This window comes from Ciona robusta, chromosome 4 (assembly GCF_009617815.1).
Source record: "Ciona robusta chromosome 4, ASM961781v2".
Taxonomy (NCBI): Eukaryota; Metazoa; Chordata; class Ascidiacea; order Phlebobranchia; family Cionidae; genus Ciona; species Ciona robusta.
The window spans coordinates 2,245,163-2,261,972 of record NC_143238.1 but is presented as its reverse complement, the minus strand read 5'-3'; the positions used below and the strand labels follow the sequence as shown (position 1 = coordinate 2,261,972).

Here is a 16,810-nt window from a genome sequence, read left to right as displayed (position 1 = left end):
ATGTTTTAAGATAAAATATAAGGATATATAGGATACCGTTTTTTTAGAAAAAAAAGTTTGCTTGAGTATATTGGTAAATGGAGTATTAAAAATCGTAAAAATGTACAGTCTTTTGCAACAAGAGGAAGAACAAACAAAAAGCAAGGGGTTGTATGGAGGGAAATCGGTGTGTATCAAGTCTATATCAGAACACACACTTCGTATATGCGGTAAGTTCATTACAAAATTTGTTGTATCATAGGACGGGGAAAGACAGGACAACTTTAGCACATGGTATCCAAAAATCCCGATCGTGTTTTAAACAATTAACAACTGTTTATGGAGTTCGTGAGAATATGGGTATATAGTTCTTTGAATGTTCTTTGTTTGCTACCAAATGGAACGAGAAAATAGAATGAAAAGGTATCCTATCTTCCCCTTCCCATAGTACTGTGCGAAAGAATGAATACGGTTATTTAGTACCTAAATCCTGTATTTCATAATCATGTTTCAAACAGTTAACAACGCTATTTTAGAGTCGCGGGGCTACCGCTATACATATCTGTAAATACTTTTTGTTTACTATATATATACTAAATGGGACGATAAAATAGAATGGAAAAAACGGACCATCTTGCCCCAACGTATTATGTGTTACCATTTTGTTGCCGTGTCAATTGAAAAACTTTTGTCAGTGTCTTCGGTCAGTTTTTTCAAAGGTGACAAACGAATTCGTTTACATTATTTATCCTATACTAGATTAAAATTTTCCATCGCTTTTGAATATATCGTTTACGGAGCGGGTCAGTATTTCCCCAGCCGCTGTCGATTTGTTAATGAATGGCGCTATCTCAGTAGGGACAACGGCGAGTGCCAATAAATCTGTATTCGAATGTGATATCATACTCAGCATGCAAGACGCTGTTATACATACGAAACACTAACGGGAAATCGAGTGCAGCATTTGATTAAAGACGTGTTTGTGCAATCAAGCAATTCAGATTTAGACATTTAAAAGCATTATAATCGCGTTTCCCTTTATGTGTTAATTCAAATTCCAAAGAACTAAATTCGATTTCCGCTATGGGATTCTATACTCTGTTTTCTATTCGCTTTGACTACAGTATAAGTCGTTACATTTCTGTATATTCTTGAAATTTTTAACCAACCGTCTGTGTATATAGTTAAAGAAATATGTTGTTCCACAAACAATAGTATACGTTCAAGTTGCCGCTGTGGTAATAATCGATAGATAAACAAAGATGCGGAATAGCCGCACCGCAGTGGCCTCGCCAGACCTTGCGCTATCGATTTGTGCTCCGTGCGGGGCCATCGCAGGCACTTCTTTGATCGAATTAATTGAAATGGCATGGATTAAATAATTGGCATAAAACTTCTGCCCCATGTTTGTCCGCGGCCTGCTTTAGCTGAGGTCAAATCCTTATGGATAAGTTTCCGTATACCTGAATTATTTATCGCGCGATTTAGTTAAACCGCTCGGAAAGAATCAATGATGTTGTATTAGTCTGTTATATCCATTTAGCTCTTGCCCTGTGTATAACCGGGTTCGAGCCGCAGTACGGTATTATGGCGGTTTAATTTTTTTATTCGATATTACGTTTACTGTATTGTTGTGCATTTCGACGGGAGCTAAACGTGTAAACCAGACAAGGGTTTGCTTTTATTCCTTTATTGATTAGCAGCTTAGTTGGAATTGGAAGAGAGCAATCGAAATAATGAGTTTTCCCCATTCCCTACAGTAGGAGGTAGGAGAGAATAGAGCTACGTAAGATCAGTTTAACAGTTCGCTACGACTGGCAGACTTAATCCCTCGCCTGCCTATTCTGCTCGCCGGCCGGGTTGTCTCGTGGTCAAGGTTATTCAGTACACAGCCGTTGGATTGGAGATAGGCGATTTCTGGATTTAGTAGGCAATTGTTTACTGCAATTAACTGTACCGTGTTTGGATTTGGATAACTCCGAGAAATTTGGGAAGGATATTAATTTGTTTACTGGTCGATACCTAAGGTCAAGTTGCTAACCAACACCATGTAAGTAATGTGTGATTTTTTATGTTTTGAATACAAAATTTATATCACAGTGTCTTGTATGGTATCTGCGTAACTTTAAGTTAATGATACTTTTTTACAAATTTACAAACCGTATTACATATATGATAGGGATTTTTATGCCAATTTCTCGTCACATTTAGTAGTAAACAAAGAACATTTAAAGAAATATAAAACCTTATTCTCACGACTCCCGTAGGCCGTTGTTGATTGTTTAAAACACGATCAGATATTTAGATAATGTGTCAAAAGTGTCCCATGTTTCCCCAACCTACTATATATTATGGTTTAACCTTTGCGTTTATTGGGAAGTCTTTATCTGACTTCACGTTGCGTTTTAATAACTTGATAAACTTTAAATTAAGGCAATATAGGTATACTAGGGTGAGAGGGGGCACATTTTTAAAGTATTATCTCCTTCCATTTGGTAGTAAACAAAGAACATTCACAGAATAATAAAACTATTCTTATACGACTCTCATAGACCGTTGTTAAAAACGCGACCAAGATTACTGAATATTATGTACCAAAGGTGTCCCATCTTTCCCTTTCTGCTATAATAGTTATGGAAACTGTAAAGTTTTGTAGATGTTTTAACGTTCGCTGTTTTATGAGCTTTATTACAGAATGATAAATATATAAGTCACTAAAAACATGTATGTAACTTAGAAACAAAAAAAGATAACGTATAACTTATATACATATAACTTACATGGTATAACTTACAATGGGTTGTTTCGAAACTAAAAATTTAAAAACTGTTTTGTGGTTACAAAGTATTAACTTATAATTTACAAAATTTTTGCAATGAAATAAATTGCCGCCTTTTTGCTTCAGAAAAAATTTATCTCCAAATAGATATGATTCGTTACGTGTTGAACCTTAGTCTGGCTGCATAAGCTTGCGGGAAGTGCGTTAAATATAGTTCAGTGATTTCATTAGGCATCAAATGAACGCTATCCGGTGTCCGTTCAAGCGATATGTTATTGCGGGACTAGAAATGAGTTGCGTGAAATATTTTCCGCCTCGAGGTGGCGCATTTGAGCCGAGGGTTGCGCAATCTAATTTGGTTCTTTCGAATATGGATACTAAATTAATAAATCAATGAATTATCCTTGCGTGTGAGATGTTATTGCATTGGATGTCACAAACTGTATTTGATAAATGAAAAACTTTTACTACTCTTTGGAATAACGTTTATTTCGTTTGTTCTGCTAAAGTAATTTTAGACACAAGTATACAAACGTTAAACTTTTTAACTTAGTTTGTCACCCTTTAATTAGCCTTATTATATTTATAAGCTAAATAAATATTTTATTAAAAAAAATTCAAAACATGATTAAATATCAAAATGTACAATATTGAGCGTTTTACTATAATGAAGAAAACGTGATACAGTTACATTCGTCTTTTTAAAATAAACCTTTAACGCGTGCAGGTTTTACCAAGTAAATAATGAATTTTGGGTTTAACAATATACCCAACCATTACAATCCAATTTAAAATAAATTTAGTGTATATAGTTAACAACAGTCTATGGGAGTCGTGAGCATACGGTTTAATATTTATTTGAATGTTCTTTGTTTATTACCAAATTAAACGAGAAATTAGAATGAAAAGGTGTCTCATCTTCCCCCGCCCTACTATATAATTTCCCGCTGCTAGTGGGTTACCTCATGCATACACAAGCGCATACTTCATCTGCCGTTTAATTGCGTTAATGTCCATGAAACGGCGGAGGTAGCGTACCTTTGGGGTAGGTCTATTGAGCAAGATCAATTTAATATTGGATGCTGAAACAATCGCTCTAGCAAGCCCGAAGGAGAAAATCAATCTCTGCGCCCGCTGTACCATATGCCAGCGCACAGACTGGGTTACTAATCATGAGGTGTGTAGTGTTAATATACGGCCTAGGAGCGAGTAAACAGAAAACAAAAGGCGAGGTGCGCTTTTTTACGATTTAATTAAATATGTAGGCGAAAATTTTTAAATTAGAAAATAGAAATATAAAGCAGTTAAAATCACAGTACTAGTGTTAGTTTACTTTACGTCATTATATACATCGTTTAGTGCGTGCCCATGTATATAATGCTTATATACTACGAGGTAAAATTGTAACCTCTTTATTAATTATTTATGTATCTGCGTTAAATGACTGGCTGCAGCGGTGTATGATTTCTCCCGCTTGTTAGCAATACGTGCAGTGCCCTTTTGGAAGTCAGCGTTCCTTTATAATTAGTATTTCGCATCACCTGCCAACCGTTCGATTTTGGCTCAGCAGGTGGCCACTGGTTGACCATTTGCAGGCTAACCAATTTGGGCAGCGCTGTTTATTACGGCTTCTAATCTTATGTGCTGCTGTTGGTGCATTCCTTCATTCTTTAGATTTGAAAAATGATAAAAACGAGAAAGTGTAGCAAGGTCCGCATCGCTCAAAATGCGCGGTCGATTTATTGATACACGTTCCAGGTTCGGTGGTTTGTCCTAGAACACAGACTCGCCTAGAAACAAATTCTTTATTGTTATGAAAGCAGGTAGTTAATGTTGTTGTTTTGAAGGGATTTATTGTCCAACGCGTTACAAATCAATACTATATCGTATCTAGTTCAGGGCTCTACAGATACTGTATTCCTATGCGTGCATTAGAATCCGCTGCTTCTATCTGCAGTAACAGGCAAGTTAGTCACCGACAAGCATGCAGTACATGCTTACAGTACAGATAGGCAGATAACTGCAGACCTGGTAAGATACGAAGACGCCTGTTGTCAGTCTGCGCCCGCCTTACTGCTGTACAACTCTAATCCAGTTCTTTGGTTATATATACGTTTAGAACCTATATAGTTTAACTCGAGTTCAAAAGCATGTAATATTATATCACTTTTCCAGATCTTTCCGGTTTAAACAGGTGTAAAGCTTTGGATGAACTAGGTATTAAAAGATCAGTTCGTTCGCTGAGGCAGAAGTGATGTATTTCGATTCCGCCGTACGGTTTCTATAGTATTCGAGGCTTATGTTTGACTATAAAGTGGAAGCGAATCGCAAGAGTAGCTTTTTTCGCCGATAGTCCACGTGATATTTAGATCGATTTTCGCTTTCCTGGTACCTTGGATCAACAAACAGTACGACACATACCAGGCACCACATCCGTTTCGAAGTGGAATTTCAAGCGTACGCTTAGGTGTATAAGAAAGGGAATTCTGATCCTGCAGTGGTCTAATATAAGATCAAGTAAACAGCGTGCGGATATTCGAATTGGATTCAGCCATAATTAAATTACTGCGGCCATTTGGACATGGATGTAAGGCGCTATATCACGACCGGCAGCGGAAGGTCACCGTTTTGCATGGCAGCCATATAGGCTATATAGTCCTGCTCATGGCGAAATTTAGGCAAGCGATATATGACAAGTTTTCCTATAGCTAATTACATTGAATTACGTTTGTGTCCTTACAGCTCAGTGCTGGTTCTCATTAGAAAGTTAGGGTTACTTGGCGGTGTGTTGTGCACGCCACATGCACTTGCAGTGCTTTCGCGATTAAAACACAACCCGCAAACTTACTCAAATGACTTCGAACAGCAGCGGCCACCTCGGCACAGCAGACATATCATACTTGGATTCCATCAGACCAGGTCAGTATCGGTTTGAGGTTTCCAATATTCTCCGTTCAGATTTATAAATAAACGACATCAAGTCGAATTACCATCGACGTGGAAAAGCTATTGATCTCCAAAGGAAATGAATTTCTGTCAAATTATGAAACATAACGTGTTTAGACGCGTATAGCAGCATTCGACTGTCTATTCTCTGGAATAGACCTGTATTATACATATATAAACCTGAAAGGGTTGAGTTACAATATAAAATGACCGCTCTGTTTAATTTAAATAATTTTTGGATTTATTTCGTTATTGCTCGTTTCGCATACCATCACCGTGTGAGTGATTAACGTATCAGTGAAACCGGCTGTTTCCAAGGTTAACCATCTGTTACGAGATCCTACTTGTGCTGTTTAAATTGCGAATGCTGATGTACATAGTTTATGACATTTTGATCACGCATAGCATTCCCTAAGTAACTACTGACCTCGACAAGCCCATTACATCATTCTTGGTTAATTTATTAACTGTAATGTGTGATACGGTTGCTTAAAAGTTCGCTTTGAATGTTCTTTGTTTAATGCTTTGAATGTTCATTGTTTACTACCAAATATGTGTTCCATCTTCCCCACCCTACTGTATATACAGACATAACATACCTCGGTAAGGTAGATCAACATCGGAAATATCCCGCGGGTTTATTACCAGAAATTTTCCCGTGAGAGTTTCGTTGGTGCTCAATGTTTTTATTCAGGGAGTTTATAGTGTATTGCCGAAAATAACACCAAGGTTTTCTAAGCGAACGATATAGTTTATCGTGAAAATACGTCACCGGCTGTATTTCATATCAACGCTTAGAACGCGGGTTTTAAAGCTCTGTACCTCTCCTTCAAAACCTTGAAAACTCGGGCGCATGTTATTTAATTAGGCGCCAGGTTTTATTGCGGCTAATGGTTTGATTTAAAGAACGATCGATGGATTGTAGTACGGGCGAACGCTAAATCGCTCGCTATTGATCCGCTGCTGGGGATGTTCTATTTTGTTTTGCAAATTATTTTCTAGCAGCATCACACACTTTGCTTTATAAACAGTCATGTTAGGAAGCGATAACATGAATTGTGCGTGTATTTTTCGCTGTATGTTTTTTAAAATCGTGTTGAACACGACACAAACATAAAAAATAGAATATATATAGTAGGGTGTGGGGAAGATAGAACACCGTTTTATTTCGTTTTCTGTTGCATTTGGTAGTAAACTAAAAACATTCAAGGAATTAAAAAACTGTATCCTCCCGGCTCACATAGACCGTTGTTAACTGTTTAAAAAACGATCAAGATATATGAACATTATGTGCTAAAGGTGTCCCATCTTTCCTCATCCTACCATATGTAATAAAGTAAAAGATTTAAAGCAAATCTTGATAAACTCCCGGTTCTCTAAATCTCTTGATGTTTTTGGTAAATGGTTAAACTGGTGATTGACGTTTTTAAAGCTATATACTGCAGGAAGCAGCAGTTCCATTGTTAAAACTGAATCTTTAGATTGAAAATCCAGGTTTGGCCACTTCAATAATTAACAATAAAATCCTGTTTTTATCACTTACTTTATTTTAAACGTTGAATGCCAATTTTATGTTCATATAGTTATGTTTGTCGGGTAAGTATACAAGCAGTTTAAATGCGACCCTTTGCGTTCAGAGCTGTACCGTTAGGTGACGCAGCTGCATAAGGCCGTGGTATACTGAGTGTTTTTTTCTAGCGAATCTTGTATCGTCCAGGTTACCTATGGAAAACACAAGCCAAAGATGTTTAATTATCCGTGTAATGATAAAAAGCGATGACAAGATATATTTTAGCTTTACATGAATTTGATTCTCTTTGTTTCGTCTTGTGTCAACAACGGTTTGAGATCACGGTTGTGAAATTCCTCACAGTGGAGGTTTACGAAGCAACGAATGTTTTTATAGCGAAAGCGGTAAAAGTATCCTTTGTTATTTAAACAAATAAAACAGCGCATGATTCTGTAAACGTCACAGGACTTGGAAGTATGGGGTTTGCAAGAATTTTTGATATAGTGAGGTGGGGGAAGATAGGATATTTTTTCTTGTCCTATTTGGTAGTAAACAAAAAAAGCAAAGAAATATAAAACTTTGTCCTCACACAGACCGTTGTTAATTGTTCAAAACACGACCAGGACATTTGGACATTATGTGCTAAAGTTGTCCCGTCTCCCCCTACTGTACGTAGGATAAATAACTCTATCTACTAAACAGACACGGAAGCTGCAATGATCTAATCACGGACAGTAGGCCCTCTTCACGGTTTTCGTTTACGCTCATCGTCCTTTTTTCCATTCGTGACCGTCACGGTAGGCGAGCCATGTCTACTCGCTCTGTTGATCGCTTAGCGCCTGCAAAGGGCTCAGTGTAGGATGAGATATATATGATATTTTAGGCTGTAGTTTCCGTTGCCAATCGTGCAGGAAAATTAAATAGCCGTGAACGTTACCACTATGTAAAAGTCTAGGCGTTTTTAATGTAAACAATAACGACTGCTGTATAGATTTAAAAATCGCAAAAAGCGCGGCGCGTTTCGAGAAAAAGATTCACTTGCCGCCTTAGGCCAGTGTATTGGTTTTCAGTCGCCTTATCCTGGATTAAGGTATTTTATTGTTGCACTTTCATGCTCTGTACTCCGTTTTCAAGTAAAGGTTTTGTATAAGCTCGTGACTCCAGTATGCTGAACTAAGCCGACTAAAGTGTATCGGCACAAAATGGAGGTAAGCGAATCTGGTAGAAGTAACATTATTGCAGTACAGTCTGGCTTACAGCTGATTTAATGAAACTGTACCCATCGCCGGCTACGTAAAAGTACGAAGAATCTAGGGTGCGTATTTTGATGTAATATTTCAGCTCCATTTTCTGTCTCAGTAGCCGCCGATGCAAGATAAATTAGCCAATAGCATCAGTCGACTTATCGATTATTCCATGATATATTTGGTGCGGTTAATGCACTAAAATAATGCGAGGCGATGCGTGCTTTTAGAAGCCAATGCAGTGTCACAAATATCGAACTGAGGTGTGTATTTACGCCGTACTGTGTCAGTTAGTTCTAATGTGTCGCCTTTTGGGTTTTTGGTATGCGTGTCGGTTTCGCTGAAGTATCAGCCGCCTACGACCACAGCAAGCTTTGGGCAAATAAATACGATTTTCAAGCCTGTTGCTTTACCGTGACGAATTGGGAAAAACTTTACACCATACACGTGCGATACCGATTGTCTGTACGCTGGGTGAAGTATTGGTGCCACACAGTCACCCATAAAGAATTTCCGAAACCTTGCGAACAAAAGGCAACGTATCAAAACAAGCAATAGTTCCCACAATGTTATCATGTGCGTTAGTCGCTTTGTATGCGAATATGATATTTTGCTAAATCAGCATATAGTTTACTGTGGTTTCAGTAATTGTGTGCTGAATTTTACAAACGGTGCGCTGGGTTTTACATTGCTTATCGAGTAGACAATTATCTGTTGTAAAATCTTGAACGAGTTCTGAGTGCAGTTTAATTTGATCTGCAGTAAGCGATCTCATTGAGATTGCTAGACACAACAGCACTCAAGGCTGGTAAAATCAACAACGCAAATATACCGAGTTTAATACCAGGAATTTTCTCGTGGGAGCATGGGTGCTGCACAATCGGAGCTTTTTTGGCGGTTAGTTCATTGCCGAAAGTTCCTGCAAGGTTTCTAGGCAAACTAGTTCAGAGCGACGTTTCTGCCTACTCGGCTTTGTTGTGGTTTGGAATACGTTTCGTTTGTCTCGTGGTCGGAGAAATTGTTTTTCAAGCCGCGACTGAGGTTCTTGTAAAACACGTTCACAACAGTCATAAGTTTGCATTGTGCGCGAACACTAGGGACCTATCATTGTGTGAGTAAAATGTAAGTGCGCCTGCGTCCCGATCAAATCGCAACTTTGTAAATTAATTGCCTGTTGCCTGTACAGAGTGTATCGTGGTTGTGGATGACACTTAATTCCCGTGGGATGGGTGCATTCGTGCCCACGGTTAATCATCAGGCCTTCTTCAAGCCCGTCAATTGTTTTGCAGGACTGAAGAATGATCCGCCGGCACCACAACGTGAAGTACCTTCGCTTGCCAGACCCAAGCAGCAAGACCGATCTACTCTTAGAAACTGGAGGCAAGAGACGTCCGGAGACGGACGACCAGCCTTATTTCCAAATCAACCGTCAGCAGCGGTACAAGGACGGATTACAAACGGCCACACGAGAACAACAGAGAGCGGAGGCGCGGACGAACTCGCGCAGGACTCAGCCGTAAGGAATTCAGACTCGCTGCAGGCCAAGCCTGCGAACGGAATACTCGCTTTATCAAAAGCGTCCAGTACTGCACAGGTCAACGCTCCCGGACAGCCGGTAACAGGAGGAGTAAACTGGGCAGAAGTGCTAAAAGCAGCAAAGAACCAGAACAAGAAGATGCACGGACCACGGAAAAGAAAGCAAGCGCAACAGGACACCGCAAAGGCAGAAACTTCGCTTTTGTGTTTGTCGCTAAAAAATCCTTTCCGAAAAGCGTGTTTGAAAATTGTGGAATGGAGGTAAGAGATTCTGCCTTTATTTCATGCAGTGTATAACTAGTACGTCGAATCTAGAACGCATGTATTGCACGCAAATAGTTATATGCATGCAATACGACAGGCAGTCTTGCATCGGCGCTTAAAACAATTAGTGGAGAATGCACGGTTCGAACGGCAGTCGATGCAGCTGTTCCATCGATTCGAACTACCGTGTGACTTAGTTGCTTTAGATGCACTGTTCATTCAGACAAACCCTCCTTATTGATTTTTACTGTTGTTATTACCGAGGCGCCCAAAACTTGGGATTCGCCAATCAACGTAAGGTGCAAAATTAAAGCTCTATTTCCTACACAGGCCTTTCGACGTTCTTATCCTTCTTACAATATTCGCCAACTGTTGTGCCCTCGCTATTTATGTCCCGTTTCCAGGAGAGGACTCAAACGCCACGAACGAAATCCTGGTGAGATATGTTTGCCCAAATTTTATCCTTAAGTGTTTTATTCACATTTTTAATTTTATCCACACGTGCAAGGGTGTTTTTATGCTCACATATTTACACCAAATTTTCTGCAAAACGAACTGAACGCGCTTTAAATATATCAGGAAAAATAAGTAATGAAACAACGGAGGCGACTTGACGACATACTAAAAGCCTAAAATTGCACAAAATTTTATTGCACAAAAAAACGACGTATGTATATTGTAGTGTGTATTATTAAGGCCTCGATGTGTGGGAGATTCTTTGTTTCTTCACACACGCCTAGTATAGCATGCTCGCCCTTGTCTCGACGAGTACTAGCAGGTTAATAATAGGACACCGCCGTTCACTAATGGTTTTGGATCCAGTGGCAGCTGCCGCGTGGTTACCAATCACATTGAAGGGGAAGAATCGCAGACAGCGTCATCAAGTTTGATCTTGTATCGCTGCTGCCAACACGGATGTGCATGAAGCATTATTGTCATTTTACAGAATATGTAACGTGTTGCCAGTCACATATTTGCCTCTTGTTTACTGATATGTTCAGTTTAAATGACCACGCGCAGCCTATAAGGAAATGATTACGTTTTGGAGGCGAATTTAGTCGACTTGCTATTGCTAAAAGTGTTCGCTAAAAATTTACGCATTGTCAAAGTATATACCACGATAAAAAATGTTAAAAGTTCGAACGGGATAAATTTTATACCACGTATGCAAACTCCCAGTACAGTCATAATTACCAGACGCCTGAATCATTTACGACCTATTAAAACTTGGAAATTAGTCAAAATACAGTCTCGAAAATTTTATGATAATCGACACGCAGTTAAATTCAAGCAGAATTTATACCCGCGAAAAGTATATGAAGGGACGTTAATGCATATTATTCTTGGGCCGACCCTGGCTGGATCTGAATGAATGAATGAATGAATAAATAAATGAATGAATGAATGAATGAATGAATGAATGAATGAATGAATGAATGAATGAATGAATGAACGAATGAACGAATGAATGAATGTACCTTACTATATCCTCGCGTGGACAGTCGTTATAACATGAGTGTTCTGTTTCATGCACTCCGTGCCAGCTTACGAGTTACAAAGTATGTTACTTAGTGGGTGCTTTAATCTCACGTTCCCTTGCGTGCCCGTTGCAGAACCTCATCCATATATAATTAAACTTACACTTCTACACTAACTTGCAGGAAAAGGTGGAGTACGTATTTCTTGCCATTTTCACTGTGGAATCTTTTATGAAGATCATTGCGTTCGGATTTGCATTCCACCCGAACGCTTATTTACGAAATGGTTGGAATATCTTGGATTTCATCATCGTTATTGTTGGGTACGGAATTTTTTCTGTCTTACTGATTTCGAATTTCCAAGTTAACTTTTACTTTGTAACTGCTTCCAGTAGAGTTGAATTTTTCCAGTAGTGTTGAAAATTTCGAATTTACGAGCAAATTTTACAAAAGGCGAAAATTGTGACGATGTATCACAAAACACCAGAGCCGTTCGGTCTCTTTTCTCCTATTTCGGTTTATCTAAGTTTTTACATAAGATTTAATTGTTTATCTTGACCCGTAGGTTAATCAGCATAGTATTCGAGATGGCGGACGTGGGAAGCACAGACAAAGTCCGTGCTCTTAGAGCTTTTCGAGTACTCCGGCCGCTCCGGCTCGTTTCCGGAGTACCAAGTAAGATGTTATTTCAAAATTCCATAAAATCCAATAAAAAAAGCTGAAATGCCAAATTAGTTGGTAGTTAAAATTCCAAGCAAACGTTACTTTCTTTTAGGAATAAACTTTTCTATTAAAACATGCAGGGAGTAAAAAGCTGAAGTAATATTGTTGTATAGTTGATCACGGAGGATTAATATCTTTTAAAATCCTCCTCAGCATATTTATAATTTAATAAAGAACATTTCATTTAATAACAAAATCACGGGGTACGTATATATCAGCAAAACGATGAAACGTAGAACTATACACTTGTGTTGCAAGTTTTCAAACTACCTTGCTATTTATTTAAATGTAGGCTACCTTAATATTTATAAAATATTACTCGCGTGAGTCAATAAAAAAAACATAAGAAAACTAACCAGGTAAAGTTTGTTCAGACTTGTTGTTTCTCAGGTTTGCAGGTGGTGTTGAACGCCATTATTAGAGCAATGTTACCACTCTTGCACATCGCCCTACTAGTTATGTTTGTAATCATCATATACGCCGTGGTGGGACTCGAGCTTTTTAAAGGCAAACTTCACAAAACTTGTTACTTCAACGAAACAGGTTAGCGAAGAAATATTCCTGTTTCAAAGATTTATTTTTACAATTTTATTCAATGAGTTTTTACACCTAGCGCGTTTTAAAGATTGTCCCTCTGTACTCAAGTAGTTTTTACACCTAGCGTATTTTAAAGACTACCCCTACTTTTAATCTTTGTTTTCGGTATTTTAATTAGTCGAATCTTTGTTACTGTTTTAAAGATTAAACATCGCAGTTCAAGCATTGTTTTTTCAACACTCGCTAGTTTTCCGATGCCACACTTAAGAAACGTGCGTCAGTACTCTCTGTGTTATCCAACAGGCATGACCGACGTAATAGCAAACGAGGACCCACAGCCCTGTGCTGGCCCTAACGAGTGGGGTCGCCACTGCCCCGACGATACCGTGTGCAAGGAGGGTTGGGATGGTCCAGCAAATGGCATCATCAACTTTGATACGTTTTATTTTTCGTTCATCACTGTGTTTCAGTGCATTACCATGGAGGGTTGGACAGAAGTACTGTACTACGTAAGTTCAGTATCAGTGGTTCAGCCAAAAAAATAAGTTAGACTTCAAAAAAAAGACCAAAATCTCGTTATCAATATAGAGAAAAAAAAGTCAAAGCCTCAGAAGAGTAAAGTTTTTTTAGCAATATTTTACATTTGTTACTATAATTTCAGACCAATGATGCAATGGGAAGCCATTTGCCGTGGATGTATTTTGTCTCCTTGATCATCGTTGGCTCGTTCTTCGTTATGAACCTTATTCTTGGTGTTTTAAGCGGGTAAGTGGATTGCTGATCACGGTGACTAATATGCTTTCATGTAACATTTATGTATGTGCAAATTCTGGTCTAAATTTTACGTCCCGTGCATGGCGTGAAACTGTACAGGACTTCACCAACGTAGAATAGAAACGAATAAAATGTAGTCGTTCAATAATTAAATTCTACTGTAAGAAAAAAACAAATTTGATGAGAATGTTTAGTATGCTGCCAACGGCTTTTACTGTAAGGTTTTTGATAATTTCTTGTAAAGGAAATTCTAAAAAATAATCATTTCTTGTACATTTTTTGTCACTGAATTGATACTTTCTTGTAAAGGGAATTCTCAAAGGAAAGGGAAAAAGCGAACGCTCGGGGTGAGTTCCAGAAGCTTCGCGAGAAGCAGCAGCTGGATGAGGACGTGAGAGGATACATGGAGTGGATCACACAAGCAGAGGACATCGACCCTGTCAATGAAGATGACGACATGGATGAAAAACGTAAGTGTTGAGTGGTAATGGTCGATCATTCGACGGTCTATAAGAGCATACATTTGCGCATATAATGAAAATTAACAAGTTTTTAATCGTATCGTTTAAATGTGCAAGAGGCGGTGAAAACTGTCGGTTTTGTTTGATTTTTCGACAACAAAGCCTGACGCTGCTGGATTCACAGGTCACTGCTAACGCAAGGCCCCATTGGGAAAAACAATAACAAAGTCTCACTCAATCCGCGCCTTATGTAACAAACGTAATTCGCTGGAGTCGTTGCATTCGGAAATTGTAACTGTCTGGATCATAAGACCTCTATGGCGGTTTCCTTGGCTTCTCCTCAAGGTGTCGCCAGCGTTGGTGCGGGGTCGTTGATGTGTTGAAACTTATCCATAAAGAAGTTTGATTAGTTCAAGACTTACTTCCGAACAAGCGTGGTCTTAATTGAGATCAGCGGCACTTATGCACGTGTGTAACCGAGTACCTCCGGGAGCTATAATCGCTTGGAATTCAAGCGTTCGTCTGACTGAGTACTGACCCCGCTGTCACCGAAGCCGTAATAGGCATTGCGACGCTCCCAGAAGAAATTATCGCATGCAGCCACGGTCAGCTCCTGTCCGCTGCGCTCTTTCATGTGGTTCTCTTTGACGTATGAGCGAGACGGTTGTGGCAGGGGTACACCGTCATCGAAAAATATAGACGTATAATGCGATCAGCATACCTGTGAACTACTTTGCCAATGCAAATCAAGTATATTGAGTTCAATTTAGGACATATACTTTACGCCTGTGGCCAGACCGTTAAGAAGGGCCAAATATCATTGCTTCACGCGTTGTATGCTGAAAAGAGCATGGGTCTAATACTTGTTTTAAACACTATCTATTTTACGTCACTTGACAGGCCAGGGCGACAATGAAGACGGCTCGAGTGACGTCACAGCTGCGCAAGCCGACGACAGTTGGTGGCAAAAGCAGCGGTAGGTAGCTTGACACATATAGGGCACATCTTGTATACTCAATTATCTTTTGTGTGGTCACATATCATACTTGTAAACCCATTTACAAGCGGTGTTTATATCACTGAATGTAAAAAGCATGTTTTTCTACTCTTACGTGTTGTACGAATGGCCGAATGCAATGGGTGGTTACAACAGCTCATGTTTTATTTTATTTTCTGTTCTCCATTCTGGTCACCGTTTATTTTCAACGCCATCGCTTGGGTTTGGTCGCTTGTGGCTCGGCTTCAAACCAACCAACACTCATTCTCACATCCATGGTGTAGGAAGAAACTATGCAAGACTTGCTACAGGTAACTGGTGAACGCAGACAGCTGGCACCTACTATACAACTAAACTGCACGCGCGGCGCTTTCTAAGCCTGCGGCGAGAGCTTTAAAAGAATGCGATTACGCTCTTTCGTTTCTGATCACTCATTTGTGTATTGCTGTAGAATCTAATTCTGTAACAATATATTTTAGGCCAGTGTTCAAACTTGCTAGCCAACTGAGACACACAAGATTGAAAGTTAAAAGGGAAACATAATTATATACCATGTATATTGTACAATCCATAACTGTTGTGTAATAAAAGCCTTCACAAACTGGCCAAAAAAGCTACTTCAAGTTTTCGAGAAGCTTTGGTTTGGCCGCAATTGCACAAACTTGTATGCCCCACATATTCAACAATAACGGGCTTTGGTTAACTTTAAACACTACAGCTGCTAACCGCACTATTTTTAGCCGACGATGGAAGAGATGGAATCGCAAAACGAGAAGGAAGTGCCGCCTCATGGTCAAGTCACAGACGTTTTATTGGCTTGTAATCGTTCTTGTGTTTTTCAACACTCTCTCGTTAGCAACTGAACACTATCAACAGCCCGACTGGCTTACATCTGTGCAAGGTCAGATACTGTAATACGTCGTTTAAAGTGGTCGTGGCCAGCGTAATTTAGAGTCCCTTCTTCCGACGTTTTATTAAAATGAATTACAAAAAAAAAGAAAAAATTCTCTTAACAATTTCCCCTTTACATGCGTGCGGTAACTGATTAGCGGGCACGAATTGTATGTAACAGAACACTCGTGTTCTATCGTCCATAATTGCCCGCAAATAAGTCACACTCATTCATATATTTTTCTTTACCTATAGAAATATCAAACAAAGTTTTACTGGGAATTTTCACGCTCGAGATGTTACTGAAGATGTACGCGCTTGGAATGCAAGTCTACTTCGTATCTCTGTTCAACCGTTTTGACTGTTTTGTGGTCTGCGGTGGCATCGTGGAAATGGTCCTAACCAGTGCCAAGGTACGTTTATCATTTTCAGTTCACCATACGATCATGTTCTTTCAACATAAAATCTTACGACCGCCTAAATACGTTAGCGGACATGGCACATTTATGTTATTTCGTATTCTTCAGGTTATGGAACCTCTTGGAATATCCGTTCTGCGTTGTGTACGACTGTTAAGGATATTTAAAGTAACTAGGTAAGTGTATTTATCTGTTACAGAAGTCAAATTATCGTATATATAACTATATAAGTTGTTTCTCTATATCGTTGCACTAATGTAAATTTTGTTCAT

General features: G+C 39.0%; 1 protein-coding gene across 5 annotated transcripts in view; it reads left to right on the top strand.

Annotated features, from left to right (window-relative positions):
* LOC149736533 (voltage-dependent L-type calcium channel subunit alpha-1D-like) overlaps window positions 1-16,810 on the top strand; it is a 29,178-nt gene continuing 12,368 nt past the window's right edge. For 3 of the 5 annotated variants that reach the window (XM_089877119.1, XM_089877116.1, XM_089877115.1), the window contains exons 1-14: window positions 2-209; window positions 9,748-10,255; window positions 10,589-10,694; window positions 11,920-12,059; window positions 12,302-12,411; window positions 12,850-13,002; window positions 13,300-13,505; window positions 13,658-13,761; window positions 14,080-14,240; window positions 15,132-15,207; window positions 15,513-15,539; window positions 15,969-16,129; window positions 16,375-16,532; window positions 16,647-16,714. In XM_089877119.1, coding sequence (XP_089733245.1) covers window positions 101-209; window positions 9,748-10,255; window positions 10,589-10,694; window positions 11,920-12,059; window positions 12,302-12,411; window positions 12,850-13,002; window positions 13,300-13,505; window positions 13,658-13,761; window positions 14,080-14,240; window positions 15,132-15,207; window positions 15,513-15,539; window positions 15,969-16,129; window positions 16,375-16,532; window positions 16,647-16,714 — 2,087 coding nt within the window. In that variant the 5' untranslated portion in view covers window positions 2-100. Of the gene's footprint in view, window positions 210-5,474; window positions 5,678-9,747; window positions 10,256-10,588; window positions 10,695-11,919; window positions 12,060-12,301; window positions 12,412-12,849; window positions 13,003-13,299; window positions 13,506-13,657; window positions 13,762-14,079; window positions 14,241-15,131; window positions 15,208-15,512; window positions 15,540-15,968; window positions 16,130-16,374; window positions 16,533-16,646; window positions 16,715-16,810 lie in introns of those variants that run through there. The other 2 variants (XM_089877118.1, XM_089877117.1) reach the window with 2 other exon arrangements.